The 15,010-nt window shown below is 39.4% G+C and overlaps 1 protein-coding gene across 1 annotated transcript; it reads left to right on the top strand.

The window, feature by feature from the left end:
* The first annotated feature begins 1,595 nt into the window (after window positions 1-1,595).
* On the top strand, window positions 1,596-14,744 carry apbb1 (amyloid beta (A4) precursor protein-binding, family B, member 1 (Fe65)). Its single transcript, XM_036594772.1, has 14 exons — window positions 1,596-1,714; window positions 3,122-3,967; window positions 5,325-5,530; window positions 5,844-5,897; window positions 6,000-6,076; window positions 6,197-6,257; window positions 6,425-6,571; window positions 6,664-6,791; window positions 8,929-9,043; window positions 9,706-9,790; window positions 9,931-10,011; window positions 10,671-10,786; window positions 10,928-11,104; window positions 12,054-14,744. The coding sequence occupies exons 2-14, from the start codon at window positions 3,151-3,153 to the stop codon at window positions 12,213-12,215; spliced, it is 2,226 nt and encodes a 741-aa protein (XP_036450665.1). The 5' UTR covers window positions 1,596-1,714; window positions 3,122-3,150; the 3' UTR covers window positions 12,216-14,744.
* Window positions 14,745-15,010: the final 266 nt, after the last annotated feature.

Genomic DNA, 15,010 nt, shown 5'->3' with positions numbered 1-15,010 from the left:
ACTCTGCACTTCTTACAGCCTCAGATAGTAAACTCTGCTACCTGACATCTCTAAATAACATCAGGCTGTTTTCAAACCCAACCCATTTTCTACACACCAATTTTGCAGGGAAGCAAGCACTCTCTTACTCTCACATTTGTTGCCACAAAGATATAAAAAATAGGAAAAAAGTGCATCATAGCAATAGTAATAAATCATAATTGATATCTTCTTGTTTATGATTGGTTTGTCAATTTGAATCAAACTAGTCAGGTCGCTGATGCTTGGCCAAAAAAACACTCTGTGATCCATGTGCCCAAATCAAACACAAATCTTTGTGTGACTGACTGTGCGGACAGTACAGTGCTGATGTGCACTGAGAAAAACACGTTCTGGTGTTGAATTCCCTCAGGAATGAGCTCTTCTGTGTGGACCTGAATACGGATGTGTTCACCAAACTAAAGAAAAAGTTCAACAGGCCTGCACCAACCATGGTAGATCTGAAAACGTTCTCAGTTTAGCAATGTAATATTCTTACTGCTACATTGACATTGAAAAATCTGACATTTCGTAAATTCACATAGACTTCACATCAACATAAACTGCAGCTCAGTGCATTAGCTCATGTATCACAGTAAAACACTTTAACCAGATCAGTGAGCTGCAGCTCCTCTCACTGCACACGAACTCACAAAGTCTATACTGATTGGGAAATGTCCCGCCGCCAGTTGAAATGGAGATTCTGATTGGCTCTGTTTTTTTCACACTCTTTCTCTGTTCGTGTCTATTGGTCAGCGCTTCACGTAGTTTCATTTTTTTATGATGTAAGTGATCTGAACTCGATCAGAAAGAGGTGGGTCTTCGGCCCAGTATTTTGAAAAGTGGTGGCTCAAATGCCCGCTCGCAGTGTTTTTGGACGAATCATGCATATCACAGCCATCAGTCAGCAACTCTGGGCAGAACCTCAAAAGGCATAGGTAGATATGTATGTGCCTGACTTTTTGTGAACTTCAGTACATTCCTAAACAAATGCAACAAAGCTGGCTCACAACTGAATTAAATCTGTGAAGTTTTGAAATTAACTGTAAAGGCTTGCATGATCATTAAAACATGTTAACTTGCTAACTTTGGCCGAGGGTCCTTGGGAAGTGAAATCAGGACAGAGATGTGACATTTGGCGGCCCTAACATTGACACAGTGTTTAAAATCTCCAGCAGCGCTGCTGTGTCTGATCCACTCGTACCAGCGCAACACACACTAACACACAACCACCACGTCAGTGTCACTGCAGTGTTGAGAACGATCCACCACTCAAATAATACCTGCTCTGTGGTTGTCCTGTGGGGATCCTGACCATTAAAAAGGGGGCTGACAAAGTATGCAGAGAGAAAAATTTCCATAATTATAGCTAACAAGTACACCTGTGTAGGTCTAAATAATTAGAAATATTTGATATTTGGTTCCTATCTAGCTAAAGAGTATCCGGAAATTTTCCTTGACACCCTCTAAAAAATACGACAGCATCATTAAAGAGCCCCTTGGAAGTCGACGCTGCGTTGACGTGGGCGGTGTGACGCAGGCGGTGGCTAACGGTGTTAGCCTGGTTAGCTTAGCTGATGCAGTCCTATGAATACAGCATAGCGGGCGAGCGGAGGAGGAGGAGGGGGACGTTTTTCCGTTTCATTTACTTGGTTACACGAATTGCTGGACATTAATGAAGGATACTCTATAAAAGGTGAGCTAACGTCGTTTCACTCTTTTTGTTTTATGTTCAAAATGGATAATTGGTTAAGGTTAAGCCCGGTTTAGCTCGGTTATTCATTGACTGGTTCTGGTTCAGGGTGTGTTTATGTTGTGGGAGTGAGAGAGATCATGGAGGATGATGCTAGCGTTGGCTAGTCAGGGAATTAGATCGACATTACTTTATTGAATCAACGACATATATAATTATAGTCGTACATTGATTATTTCAACATTATCTCGTATCTTTCACCGTTGTATGGTGGTCGTCAGAAGGCTGTCGGTTGGCGAACGTTAGCCTCCAGCGCCACCAGCTAGCTAACGTTAAGCTAAATGCGAAGCTAACGTTAAGGCCCACGTTAGCCATATAGCTACACAACAGCTGATATTACGGATTCGTAGCTCCCCAATGTTGTAGTTACAGTTCAGTAATGATACGTTGCTAATATAGCTAGCTAAAAATAAGAACATAAACAAACACAGACAGGTGTTTTACTCGATCATCTTTACATGCTTGTAACGTTAGTGCTGAAGAGATTGAAGTCACGACCTGTTTGAAGAATACTAAAATAATTCTAGGACTGTCATTAACCACTGTGTCGAGCTGATTCCAGCTTTAGAGACATTAAAAATCGAGAACAAATAATGTTAAATTGTAATCATGTTCAGTTGGACCTCTCTTCACACTGCCACAACACTGAACCCCGCAACCTGAACGAAGCGAAGATGTAATTTGAGGAATCTGTTCTATTCTTGTAGACACTTACCACGTTTATTAATATGCCAAAATACCATCCAGTCTCCTCACGAAGTTGCTGGACCATGGTGTTAACAGCTGGGGGACTTTTTGTGTACAGTGCCTAGCAGAGAAAAATTATCACCACCAGAGTTGGGCAGTAACTCTTTACATGTACCTAAGTAAAATATTGATTAATGTTGTATTATTTTACTTCTTCTCAGGTGTATTTGTGATGTGAGGAAAGTAATCTACTTCTTACTAATTTACATTTTAATCATCTAGTTGTTGCTTCCTTTTTTGTGTTTAGTTCCATAGTGTTACGTTGGTGACAACACCTAAACTTGGCTGTTGCTCACACCTCTCAGTTTTGAGGTTTAGAATTTTATTTTAGACCAAAAAGATCCCAAAAGAGAACAATAGCACTTAACAAATGAAGGTTTCTGTGTTGTTAGGTGCAGATGTACTAAGGAGTTCCATTACGGTTCTCTAAGTTAGTACTTTTGAAAAGGTAGTTTTACTAAAGTCATTGTTTAATTGGAGTAACAGTTCCTTTTTCTTGATTGAGTTTATGCTCCCCTACCCACCTCTCTTCACCACAAAAAAGTACTGTATCATGGGTTACTTTTATTACTGTCATGGAAGTTAAAAAGTTCTTTTTGACAGCCCTTTCCAGAGGCTTCCAGCTCTGTGCCATGTCTTTGGAAAACTCTTCAGACGTGGTCAACGAGAACACTTGTCTGCCCCCTTCACTGAACCTCGATCTACGCTGCCCCCATAGTGCCCTTCTAGACGCAGAGTTAGGCAAAGCTAAAGGCTCGTGTACCTCATCTCCTAAGAGCCGCCGAATCTACGCCAGCACCACCCCATCCCAGCTCCTCAACGGCATCATGGGTGGACTGGATGATGACGCTTCCCTCCAACACCGTGAGGAAGAGCGGGCCAGGAATCAGGAAAATGAGCAGGGTCACCCTGTCTCTGGGAGCAATGCCAAGTGGATGAAGGAAGGCCAGAACCAGCTGCGCAAAGTAGCTGAGAAGCAGCAGGACCTAAACAGAAACCCAGACCAGAACCTTAACCTGGTCGAAAATGAAAACGAAAGCCCGGACATGAACCCAAACCGGAACTCCATGATTGGGGTGCAAGGGAATGACGTGGAGAATAATAAGACCCTGGAGGTATTGTGCTCTGACTTGGATGTTAGGAACGCCGCCAACGAGCCTATTTTAATTGATACCACTGAGGCCCCCAAGGGCAAGGTGGAAGAGAATGAGGAGGAGGAGGAAGAGGAGGAGAAGGAAGAAGAAGAGGAGAACCTCCCTCTCGGGGGTGGAGAGAAGGACACAGACTCCTCTGAGACACAGAGCACCAGTGAGTCGAGGAAAAGCATTGAAGGCGGAGGCAGGAACACATGCTTACTGTTCAGCAAGAATGGAGCTAGTGATGAGGACTCCAGCTGTATGTCTCTGTCCCAGGGGAGCACTGCCAACAGCACCCCTGACGGAGATCCAGGTAGCCTGCTTTATACTAGTTTTTATCATAGTACTGTAATAGTGCACAAATTAGGACCGCACAACATATCTTCTTGCAAAACTGGTATCAGAAAAGGCTGCAGTATGCAAATCAGCTCTCACTTAATTTTTATTGTGCAACTGACCGATCTCAGACAATTTAGGTTAGTGTTGTAATGAGTCATAACAAGGTAGATAATTTTGGTTATAAAATGCAATCTTTAATCAAAGCAGATAAAGAATTTACTTTTATGTTTCTTTCATGCTTAATGGCACAATTGCAATCATCAGGTCCAGCAGTGTAATTGTAATGTGATGTAGACCCCTGTAGTCGACATCATGACCATATTAGGAACTCCGGTCTAAGCAGTTTTTTTCAAGGGGGAAAATAAATGCCGTTTTCGAAAATTGCCTCCATTGTGTCCAGTGGTAAACAAAAATGTTGTATACATTTGACCACAAAGTGTTCTTGGGTCCTCTAAATTAAAAGGTTGTTTAGGAGTCAAAATATATATAATGCTACACACATGCTACACATGTATGTACACTTTTATATACCAACATCAGGTACTCAGACTGAAGGCTACTACTCCCAAAGCAGCTTAACTACCACATTTGACTAAGCTTGCGTATTTGTGGTGGGCTTGCCAGTCTCAATGTTAGCTTGCATGTAGCGGTATTCATAATTTGACTCTATAAAAATTTGACTCTCGTTATTTGACTCTCCGTTTACTTTGTATATATGTATATTATATTTTTATACTTGCATATTTACATTTTGTTTAAGACTCTACTGTCCTGAATTGTACATATTGTAGCCATAGCCTCACTTACCATGGTTACTTTCATGCACTTTATATGTAAATATTACTATTACTAAACTATTACTGGTTAGATCCTAACTGTATTTCATTTGCTCTGTACCTGTACTCTGCACAATGACTAAGTTCGGTCTAATCTAATCTATAACAACCTTGTAATTCAGGATCTGGTGACATTTGGTGGGGGAATGTATGATTGGCAAAACGTGTCAACTGTTCAACATTTTTGTTTACCACAGCGTAAGATAGTGGCAGCCTTCAAGACCACTGTTTGTTTTCCCCATAGATAAAACGCTGCTTAGACCCAGATTTCCTAATAGGAGCATAATACCAACTGTATGTACAGAGCTAGCGTAAATTGGGCTATTTCATGAATGTTGGTTTTAATTAAATAAGGTTAAATAGTTGTTTTCTTGCTATGAAAGGTTTATGATGAGCATAGCCGTGTGGTGTGTTGAGATTACAGCCTATTGTAACATTTCTAATTTTTTTTTTTTCTTTAATACCACCCCCACCACCATCTGGCATGAATATTAGAGTCTTATTGGGACCGCAGCGCATTTGAAACAGACACAGACCTGCCAGCTGGATGGATGCGCGTGCGGGATACCTCAGGCACCTACTACTGGCATATTCCCACTGGCACCACACAGTGGGAGCCACCATCTCCCCTGGAGGAGGGTGCAGCCCCAGAGAGACCGTCGAGCACTTCCCCTGCCATTACCCCCTCTGAGGAGCCACAGGTACAAGCAGTGAGCATTATTGCTTCCAGTGTATTGAATCATAATAGACAACCTTATTAATTTTTTTTAATTTACAGGACATGCAAGTTTTTGTAAGGCATGTACATCTGCAAGATGTAATGAAAAAGGAACAAGGGTATTTAAGAGTGGACAAAACATGTTTTATCTAATCAGCTAACTATACAGTAGTACTGTATAGTACCGTATAGTTAAGACAATGAAGAGTGCTGTTAATAATTCAAAGGAAGTTTTATTTCTGTCACTGCTTGGTTGAATGTATATCAAGACTGAAATATGAACATTTCATCTTTAGATTACGTGGAATAGTGTGTCCCGTCCAAATAGATTCAATGATGATCTGTGGAAGGTATGTGAACTCTCTTTATTATGCTGTTCATCAGTGCAGATGTTTGAAGAATTGGTAATCATGAAAGTCTTACATTTTTTGCCTGTCATTCTTATTGTTTAGGAAGAGGATGTAACTTCTGATCAGAGTCTGAAGGAATTTGAGGGGGCTACTCTGCGCTATGCCTCCATCAACCTCAGGTGTGCCTCTTTTTCATTTAGGTTTTCAGAGATGTGAATTGCAAAGTGTTGCTACTGGCATGTGCTAAACAGTACTGCTTCCTAATTTTAAGATGCTTTTCTCTGTATGTTTATATTCAGCTGTTCCCAGACTGAAGGAGAAGAGAAACCAAATTCATACAGTACTGACGTGGAGGCCAAGGTATGGAGCAAGATATTAATTTCCTATAATGTCTAACCTGCAGTACTTCTCATTAAATCTTTAATTGGTGCTAATTCTTACATTTTACATGTTTAAATTTAAAATTCCCAATAAAAGCTGCACTGCATCTAAGCATTTGTCGCTTGTACATGTTTGTGTTTTTATAGTGCTTTGCGGTACGATCTCTGGGTTGGGTGGAGATATCAGAAGAAGAGATGGCACCTGGCAAGAGCAGCATTGCTGTCAACAACTGCATCAGACAACTCTCCTATCACAAACATAACCTGCATGACACTGCTGGCATTTGGGGAGAGGTATGCATGTGTTTATTTTTAATGGAGACCTTGAGACATTACACATGGTGTGAAGTTAAAAGTTGGTGACATCTTCTGATGTTGTTCTTCAGGGTAAAGACATGCTTCTGGTGCTGGAGAATGAGATGCTGAACCTAATAGATCCACTGGGTCAGACCCTGCTCCACTCCCAGCCCATAGTCAGCATCCGTGTGTGGGGTGTTGGCAGGGATAACGGGAGGTCAGTGCAAGCTTTAGTCATACCTGCTCTAAATATTAGAGAAAAGATTAAATTCTTAGTTTTAGCTCATATTCTGTAATGTTTTTGCAAGATGTTGAGAAATGGCACATTCATACATCCTGTCTAATCCTAAATCACTCTTAGCTCACTAACAATTAGGGCTGAACAATCTTGGGTAAATATCTAAATCTGATTTGTCTGACCAATATTTCGAATATTGAGATTGATTAATTTCTATAATAGACATTATATCTATGATAGACCCACTCGGGGCCCGGAACGCCTGCTATAGCACTATGTAACCTTGGAGGAGCAGGCCCGAAACCTCTCATGAGAACTGCGTAATGCTTTACAACTTCGTCACACAGCTAGCTATAGGAACCTAGCTTGGTATTCCCAGCATGCACTTCATGGTGGAGGCTGCGAAGAAGACGTAGTTGGCGGAAGCGAGGAAGAGAAAAAGAGAGAGTGACTTAACAAGAGACAGGAGAAGAGTAAATCTCAAACTGGCTTTTACTCATGGCGAGAGCTAAAAGGGATATAAGAATGCAAGATAGTCTCACGGCTAATGGGGAAAACGACGAAGATCCCACATCAGAGTGTACAACTCTGCCAGTGTTATTTATGAATTGTGACAAGACTGTAACTTTATCTGTGTCATCCTGGTCTCCAGGGTTTTGTAGTTTTTCCAGATGCCAAAAAGTAATCTAACCTTTAGTCACATTTCAGGCTAGCATGCAAAAAAAATAATTTTTTAAGGGGGAGCCATAGAGCAAAAAATACCAATTCTCGCATAGTGCTCCTTTAAGTTGTGGAACTTTTTGTCAGAAGACTAGCACATCGATTTTATTTTTTTGACTTAAGGCTTGAACATGTATTATGCAAGGCTGCCAGCTCACAAGCTCTTTGTTGTTAGGGTAAATTTCCCATTTTAAAACTTATGACAGTATTCAATAATGAGAAAGACAGATGTAATTTGCAGCTCTTGTGATTTGAACATTGTGCTCTTTCCAATTTGATTTTGATTAGAATGATTAATTGTTCAGCCCCACTAATAGTGTGTCCTACTAACATTGCTGCATTTATGTGTGTAGAGTTGTTCTCTGAAGTTGTAGTTTTCCTGTCAATTTCAGTCAGAGTTCTGAATATTAATACTTTAATATATGATTAGATGATGTAACATTTAGAATTAGATGTGCTTTTTTACACCATCATTTTATTTATATTTTAATTATTGACACATTTTCTGTCTCATCCCTACTCAGAATATGTCTTCACCAGTCCTTAAAAAATGCCCTTTGTTTTAATTGGGAGTTTTGATGGGGATACTGTGGAAGACATATCCTAAATTACCACTATATAATGATAATATGAATAATAATTCTTTTCATGTAGCGCCTTTCTCACACTGAAGGATGCTTTACAGTATAAACAAAAAAATCTCTCAAAAATGGTCTCACTCTTTTAAACATAACCTTCAGCATAGATTGTTTGTACTTGCCTTCCCTGCTACTTTACGTTCTGTTGCTGTTTTAAGTTAAATTTAGCATCTATTGTGTAGTTAAACAATGTTGCATAAATAATACACGTTGATGCATATAAATTATGTTCAGTTACATGCATGCTTTGTTTGGTTTAGCCTTAATTTGACTTTCTAGACCAAGCTGGACTTTTGTTGTGCTCCCTCTTTTGTTTTGCTATTCAAACCTTGTTTAATTTCTCTCTATGCTGCTGCGTTCTGGGACTCAGGGAGAGGTAGTGTATTGCTATTATTGTGCACGATTTTCCATATATGTGGTTGTCATGGCAGTGTGCTGCCACAGCTCATTTTCACCCATCCAGCCTCACCTTTATGAGCTTCTCATTGCTGTATGCGGTTTTTGATGTCTTAATTATGTTTATGAAGTGTAGTAGATTCATAGGGTCAAATTATACATTTGTCATAGTCATTTTCGTAGCTTTGTTTTAAATGTGTAGTTTATTTCACTATTTCATTTAATACAGTATCATTTCCATTTTTTTTCGATTGTTGTCTTTTACTTCCATAGCCACCTCATACACTCCCATATCTATTTCATACACTGAACGCAAATATGCTTTAATGCACACAAGCACTAATTTTGATTTCTCACCCCAGGGACTTTGCATACGTGGCTCGAGACAAGCTGACCCATGTTCTGAAGTGTCATGTGTTCCGATGCGACACTCCTGCCAAGAACATTGCCACCAGCATGCATGACATCTGTTCCAAGGTAAACATTTTTCAGCTATAGAGTAAGCATTGATCATGCACTCTGGTTACTTGCACTTCTTGGCAACTGTTTTAGATGCTTAAGTGAACTCTTTTTAAACATTACCCCTAATCTTATGAGTAAGCATATAGGGACTCTTCTGGGCCAGGCCAAACATGGTACTAAGTGTTTTATGTTTCCTCAAGTCATCTGTCTCACATGTGTCCCATACACTTGTGCTTACATCAGTGACCATTCAACACTGCCGGAATTTGCTTAAGTCATTCATGGTAACAATTCCGTCTACTGCTAGCCAAAGACCAGGCCCTGAGACCATGTCGTCATAATACTCATTTATGTCCTCTGCCTCAAAAACAACGTTAGACTACCTCAGACTGCAACTGACTGCACATTTGGAGGTGATTGATGGACTGCTGCATTTTTATTTTCACTTGAGATGTGTCTGAAACATCCCTGACTCAACCATTGAGCTAAACACGAAAATGTTAGTGGCTTGTTTTGATCTGTCTATGTGTTGCACTAATTTATATAAAGGATGTGACAAAACTCACCTTAGCAAGAATTTCAAGTATACAGGCTGAACAGCTATAACGCCCACTACTGTGGGAACCATAGTTGTGTTTATCCATTGTATGTAATGCAGACTGGCCCTTTTTCTGCAGATTATGGCCCAGAGGAAGTCCTCAAAATCAAGTCTGAATAGACTCAACATCGACCCATCCAAACTGGTGGATCTTCCATTCCAGGGTATGATGTACAAATAATGCAACTAAGCAAAATGTATTATGTGTGACATCATGACAGCTTAAACTGCAAAGCATTGTTAGCACAATCTACAGCTTCTTACTGTCACCTTCATCAACATTTTTTCATTATGTAACATTTAGAGTTCCCAGCACCAAAGAATGAGCTGGTCCAGCGTTTCCAGGTGCGCTACCTTGGTAATGTGCCAGTAGCAAAACCAGTAGGTAAGGAACACTAATTCTTCTTCATTTTAAGTGGATCTACACTTTTTTCTATGTGCTTGTGGAAACGGCATTTGTAAAAGTCAGGGATGCAGGCTTGCCACTTTGTCACGATGATTATGAAAATGCGTTAGGTCACTGGTTGTCTTAAGGCAATGTTTTTTTGGTAAACCTTGTTACTAACATTTGGTTCTTACCACCCTTTGCTCTACTACTAAAACGTTTTAAGTGTCGATGCCTAATGCAGTAAGTGCACCAGTTCTTATGAGTGCATTGTCTTAAAATCACTTGAGAAAAGATGTCCTCTGCATGGGACAACTTCAGTTCCTACTTCATTTTAACTTTTATTTTACATTTTTTATGGTAAAGTGTAATACTAACTTTTTTTTAGAATTCATTTTGTTATCTTTAAACACCCTTTCATTGCTTGCAGACAAAGGGTGCATAATTCTTTTCCCTCTTCTAGCTCAGGTTGTGGAGAGCTAGCTAATTGATAGATTTGAAAGAAGCAGTTTGCTAGGTCTAGGACTGATTTGACTAAAGTAGTTGGCACATATCAGAGTGGTTAGCTCACACTTACAGTAGCAGGAAGTTTGCTATTGAATTTTTATGTAGGTTTGTGTTACTGGACATTGCTCTTACTGTGTGTGTGCTTCATTTAGGCATGGACATTGTTAATTCTGCCTTGGAGACTGCACTTAGCTCCAAAGACAAAGAAGAATGGACCCCAGTAACTGTGAATGTGGCTTCTGCTACTCTTACTATCCTTATTTCAGATGTGAGTATACCAGTATACATAATATGAATTACATTTTATACTTGTGTCTTTCACGTTAGATTTCCAGCGTTGCATAAGAGCTTTTTGCCTTTGTATTATATTTTTTCACACGTCTGTTTTGTGTTATTTGTGTGGATGTAGACTGAGGAGGTTCTGTCAGAGTGTCGAGTGCGGTTCCTGTCGTTCATGGGTGTAGGAAAGGACATCCACACGTTTGCTTTTATCATGGCGGAAGGCCCTGGAGACTTCATCTGCCACATGTTCTGGTGTGAGCCCAATGCTGCCAGCCTTAGTGAGGCTGTGCAAGCTGCTTGTATGGTAAGTGAGAGAATAATAATGCAGAACATGTACTGGAGAATGTGTGGAATTTACTGAAAACGTCATCTGTTTAACATTTGAAATGCTTTCTGCTTTTTTTTTTTTAAGTTCTACGTTCAAAACTTTGAAATCAGGAATGTTATGAACAAGTTACATGTGTGTGTGTTTGTGTGTGTGTGTGTGTGTGTGTGTGTGTGTGTGTGTGTGTGTGTGTGTGTGTGTGTATACACACACTAGTACTGTGAAATTTTGTAGATTTCAATTCATTAATAGGAAGCTAAAAATTGAGATTGTCCAGAATTATGAACTGCTGAACATGAAAATGTGAAGTGTCAAAAATATAAATTGAACAAAAAGTTAAAGTAATATCCAGACTTTATTTAAAATTGGTGATGAAATCAGCTTGAAGAATAATGAAGCAGCACGGTATTTATTACAGAAATATCTAATCACAATTATCTAAGATGACTGCAGTTATTTTGCAATATATTTACAATCACATCACATCAAGCAAAATGTGTATTTGTTGTTATTTTAATCAGTTGTGTTGAGGCATGTTTGAGATTTGTGGAAAAACAGAAGTTCCATTGTCTGACGGACGCTGTAAATGTTTTAGAGGCCAGTGGTAAATAAGGTTTGTTTATTTGAGCTCATGCTCTCTGTCTCCAGTTGGGAGCTGCTAAGTGTAAGGCAATTTGTCAACGTAAGGATCTATATACTTTAAGAGTACATACTTTAATAGTTGCATACAATTAATAAAGAAAGACCTTGCAGTTACTTACATGACAATCATCGGCTAAAATGTCTTGATCATGAGTGGCCTGTTAGAGATTATACAAATATTACTTATTACATATTAAGTTACTGTTGCATAGAGAATGACATTATGCCAACTGATTTTCAAACTTCTGAACCATAGTTTACTGCAACATTTGTGTCCTTGTGACAGCTGAGGTACCAGAAGTGTCTGGATGCAAGACCCCCGAGCACCACCTCATGCCTGCCAGGCCCTCCTGCAGACTCAGTGGCACGCCGAGTGGGCTCCAGTGTCAAGAAGGGCGTGCAGAGCCTGCTTGGCAGCTTCAAAAGGTCTGGAGCCCAGACGCCCTAAAAGAGAGTTCATCCCACCCACCCCTCTCCCGTCCCAGCACGTCCTCCACCTGCCTGCTCCCTCTGTGGGATTTCAAACGGGGCACGGCGGGCTTTCATCAAGCCTAGAACACACGTTTCACTTCTCCTGACCTCTTCTGAGGAGCTCAGGTTTCCCTCTATCTCTGTATTTTTGTGTTGTATGAGTGAGATTGAGTGTATGAGAGAGATTTGAGGAGGAAAATATTGAATTATAGTGCAAGACGTGATTGTGTTACACCACACAAGGCAACCATAGTTCACTCTTTGGTCTAGATAGATAGTACTGTGTATCCAATAACAATGATGATTAAGCAGTTGTACATTTTGAGGTTGAGTGTTTGAAATGTCTTGTCACCTTGAAAACTGGACCAAAATTGATTACTGTAATAATACTGTACACATGTAGGTGTGCACATTAAGAGGAACACTACGCATGCCGTTAAAACACTAAAACTACTAACAAGCAACATTACAAGTTAAAGCTTGGTACTGTTTATGTACTGTAACACTGTTATCGCCATAGAGTTTCCCTGTCTTTTTGATATTGAAAGATTTGAAGGGAATAATAGTTCAGGTTTACTAAAGTTGTGTGCATTACACACTGTCAGCAGATCACACTAATTTTTTTAACTGTAACTCCTGTGATAGATTTAGTGCAGCCACAAAGCAAGGCCTGCACTCAGTTTATTACCTTTACCTTTGCTGCCAATTACAGAATTTGACTCTGTTCTTGAAGTCATTTCTGTACCTGACACATCTAATCACATGTTGATGTGACCTTGTCAGCTTTGTATGAATTATTATTTACTGTTCTGAAGGTTTTTGGCTGAGTGGAATTATTTAAGCAGATTATTTATATTCTTTCCTGAAATAGCATTAATGGATCTTAGTCTTCCAAAAAACTTGCTTGGTGGAGAGCTCCTGGATATTTCACTAGTATAGATGGGTGTTAGTGACTTACACTATGTTCTGAAAGTGAATGTTAGTTTGAATTTTTTTTCTTCTAGGACTTTAAGTTGTGCTCTCTGTGGAATGTCTTTAATTTTCCCTGCTTAGTGGGAATTCTGTTTTTAGACACTTGAGGTCTCACCACTATGTGGTTTTGGCAAACTAGGCACTCTAAATATGTACAATTCTCAACTCTAAATAAGGAAAATCATGCCCTTGCATAAGAGGTTGAGAGTTAGCCCAGTCTGGTCTTTGACTGAATCTGATTAGAAATTATATGTAAAATAGATTTGAACATGTTCAGATTACTAAGGTATCTGAGGATTCCATTTGCTTCAGCTTTCTGCAGGTGTGCTGATGCACAGGTAGAGGGCACTCTCTGCATTGTCTTTTTCACCAGACTATTGGATTGTACAATACTGGCAGGCCCATTGCTTAAATGGTGTTTGAGTGTGTATTTTAGAACTACTAGAAGGATTTGACGTCTGGAATTTATCACAGACACTTTGAAGAGCCATGTGTCACTGATTGTCTTGTACATGCACATTTGTAATATACTACACCATGTGTTGCCTCACAGTTAGGCTAAACAACCACAAATATGCTCTGCGATTATTCACTAAATGTTCCTGTATATATTGACACTAATATAGTAATAGTAGCAGAATGCACCCCTATCCAGTAGCATATTTCTCTGAACACTATCTGACCAGTTTGTGTTTACTGTACTCCTCCCTAAAATAGAACTGAACATGCCCTTATTTTGGTTTACACTCCAGCTGCCATGTGGAAAAAAAAAAGCCTTGGCTTGTAGCTCAGCTGTTAAAAGGAGGAACATAGACATGATTGAAACCTACAGTTGAAAACGAATGAAAGTTATATGGAAGGAACTGGATTTCTCCTTTTTTGTACTCATCTTGTCATGTTGCTGCATTTGCTCTACTAAACAAAATCGTGTATGTGTTTATTTCCCAGCATTTCGTGTGTATATATAACGTAAGGGCCTTTGTTCAAAATGCACTCTAAAGACTGTAGATCTAGATCACTTCGTGTGATAGCTGAAAAAAATGGGGGTTGATGACATGGAATAATATCTGTGTATTGTATCTTATTAAGGGAACGTAAATGTTAGGTGCTTGTAATTCATCCAGTTTAGGAAAATATCATCTCTCACTTAAGTACACTAAGGAATGAATGACTGTGCAAAAGCGCACAGCGATAACATCTTAACCAGCCTGCCGATCAACATCATATTCCACTATGCATAATCAAACCGTCTGTGATTTATATGAATAGGGGGTATATGGTAGGGCATTTTCTTATCTGTAATATGCAGATATTATTCAGATGTTCCAGTTGGTCCTCCCTGGTGTCTTAGACTTGTAAGAATGCTTTTTATTTTATCTGAAGGTTGTGGTGCAAGAGAGATTGCTTTTTCCTTTTTTGTTATTGCTTGTTTTGAATTACTTTCTAAAAAATGTACATTAGGTGTCATGTATTTGTATATACATGTATATTAATATTATGTGTCACTGGGAAAAATAAAATGTTAATGTCTGTTTTCAGGTCTCCATTCTCTGCTGCTTAATCAGACAGTTTGGTAAAAATCATTTTTGGATTATTTAGGATCGCTGATCAAACAGCATAAAGTACATTTGTTTCAGTCTGTAAAGAGGTACAGAGTCAGCTCCAGTTGTTTTTGAATAAAACCACTTGACATAAACACTGTAGACATTCCACTATAAACTCCAAGTGAAACACTGGGGCTGTATTTGGATATAATTCCCAATATACATTAATTAATTTGGCTGGAGACATACAGAATGA

Source organism: Colossoma macropomum, unplaced genomic scaffold (genome assembly GCF_904425465.1).
Source record: "Colossoma macropomum unplaced genomic scaffold, Colossoma_macropomum, whole genome shotgun sequence".
Lineage (NCBI taxonomy): Eukaryota > Metazoa > Chordata > Actinopteri > Characiformes > Serrasalmidae > Colossoma > Colossoma macropomum.
The sequence above is the reverse complement of the archived record's forward strand: the minus strand, read 5'-3'. Positions and strand labels throughout refer to the sequence as shown.

Excerpts from the sequence above, each read along its gene's own strand:
- apbb1 (XM_036594772.1), top strand. The coding sequence starts at position 3,151 with ATGTCTTTGGAAAACTCTTCAGACGTGGTCAACGAGAACACTTGTCTG. Across the intron at positions 6,258-6,424 it reads GTACTGACGTGGAGGCCAAG|TGCTTTGCGGTACGATCTCT; the intron begins GTATGGAGCAAG and ends GTGTTTTTATAG. Across the intron at positions 10,787-10,927 it reads TTACTATCCTTATTTCAGAT|ACTGAGGAGGTTCTGTCAGA; the intron begins GTGAGTATACCA and ends GTGTGGATGTAG.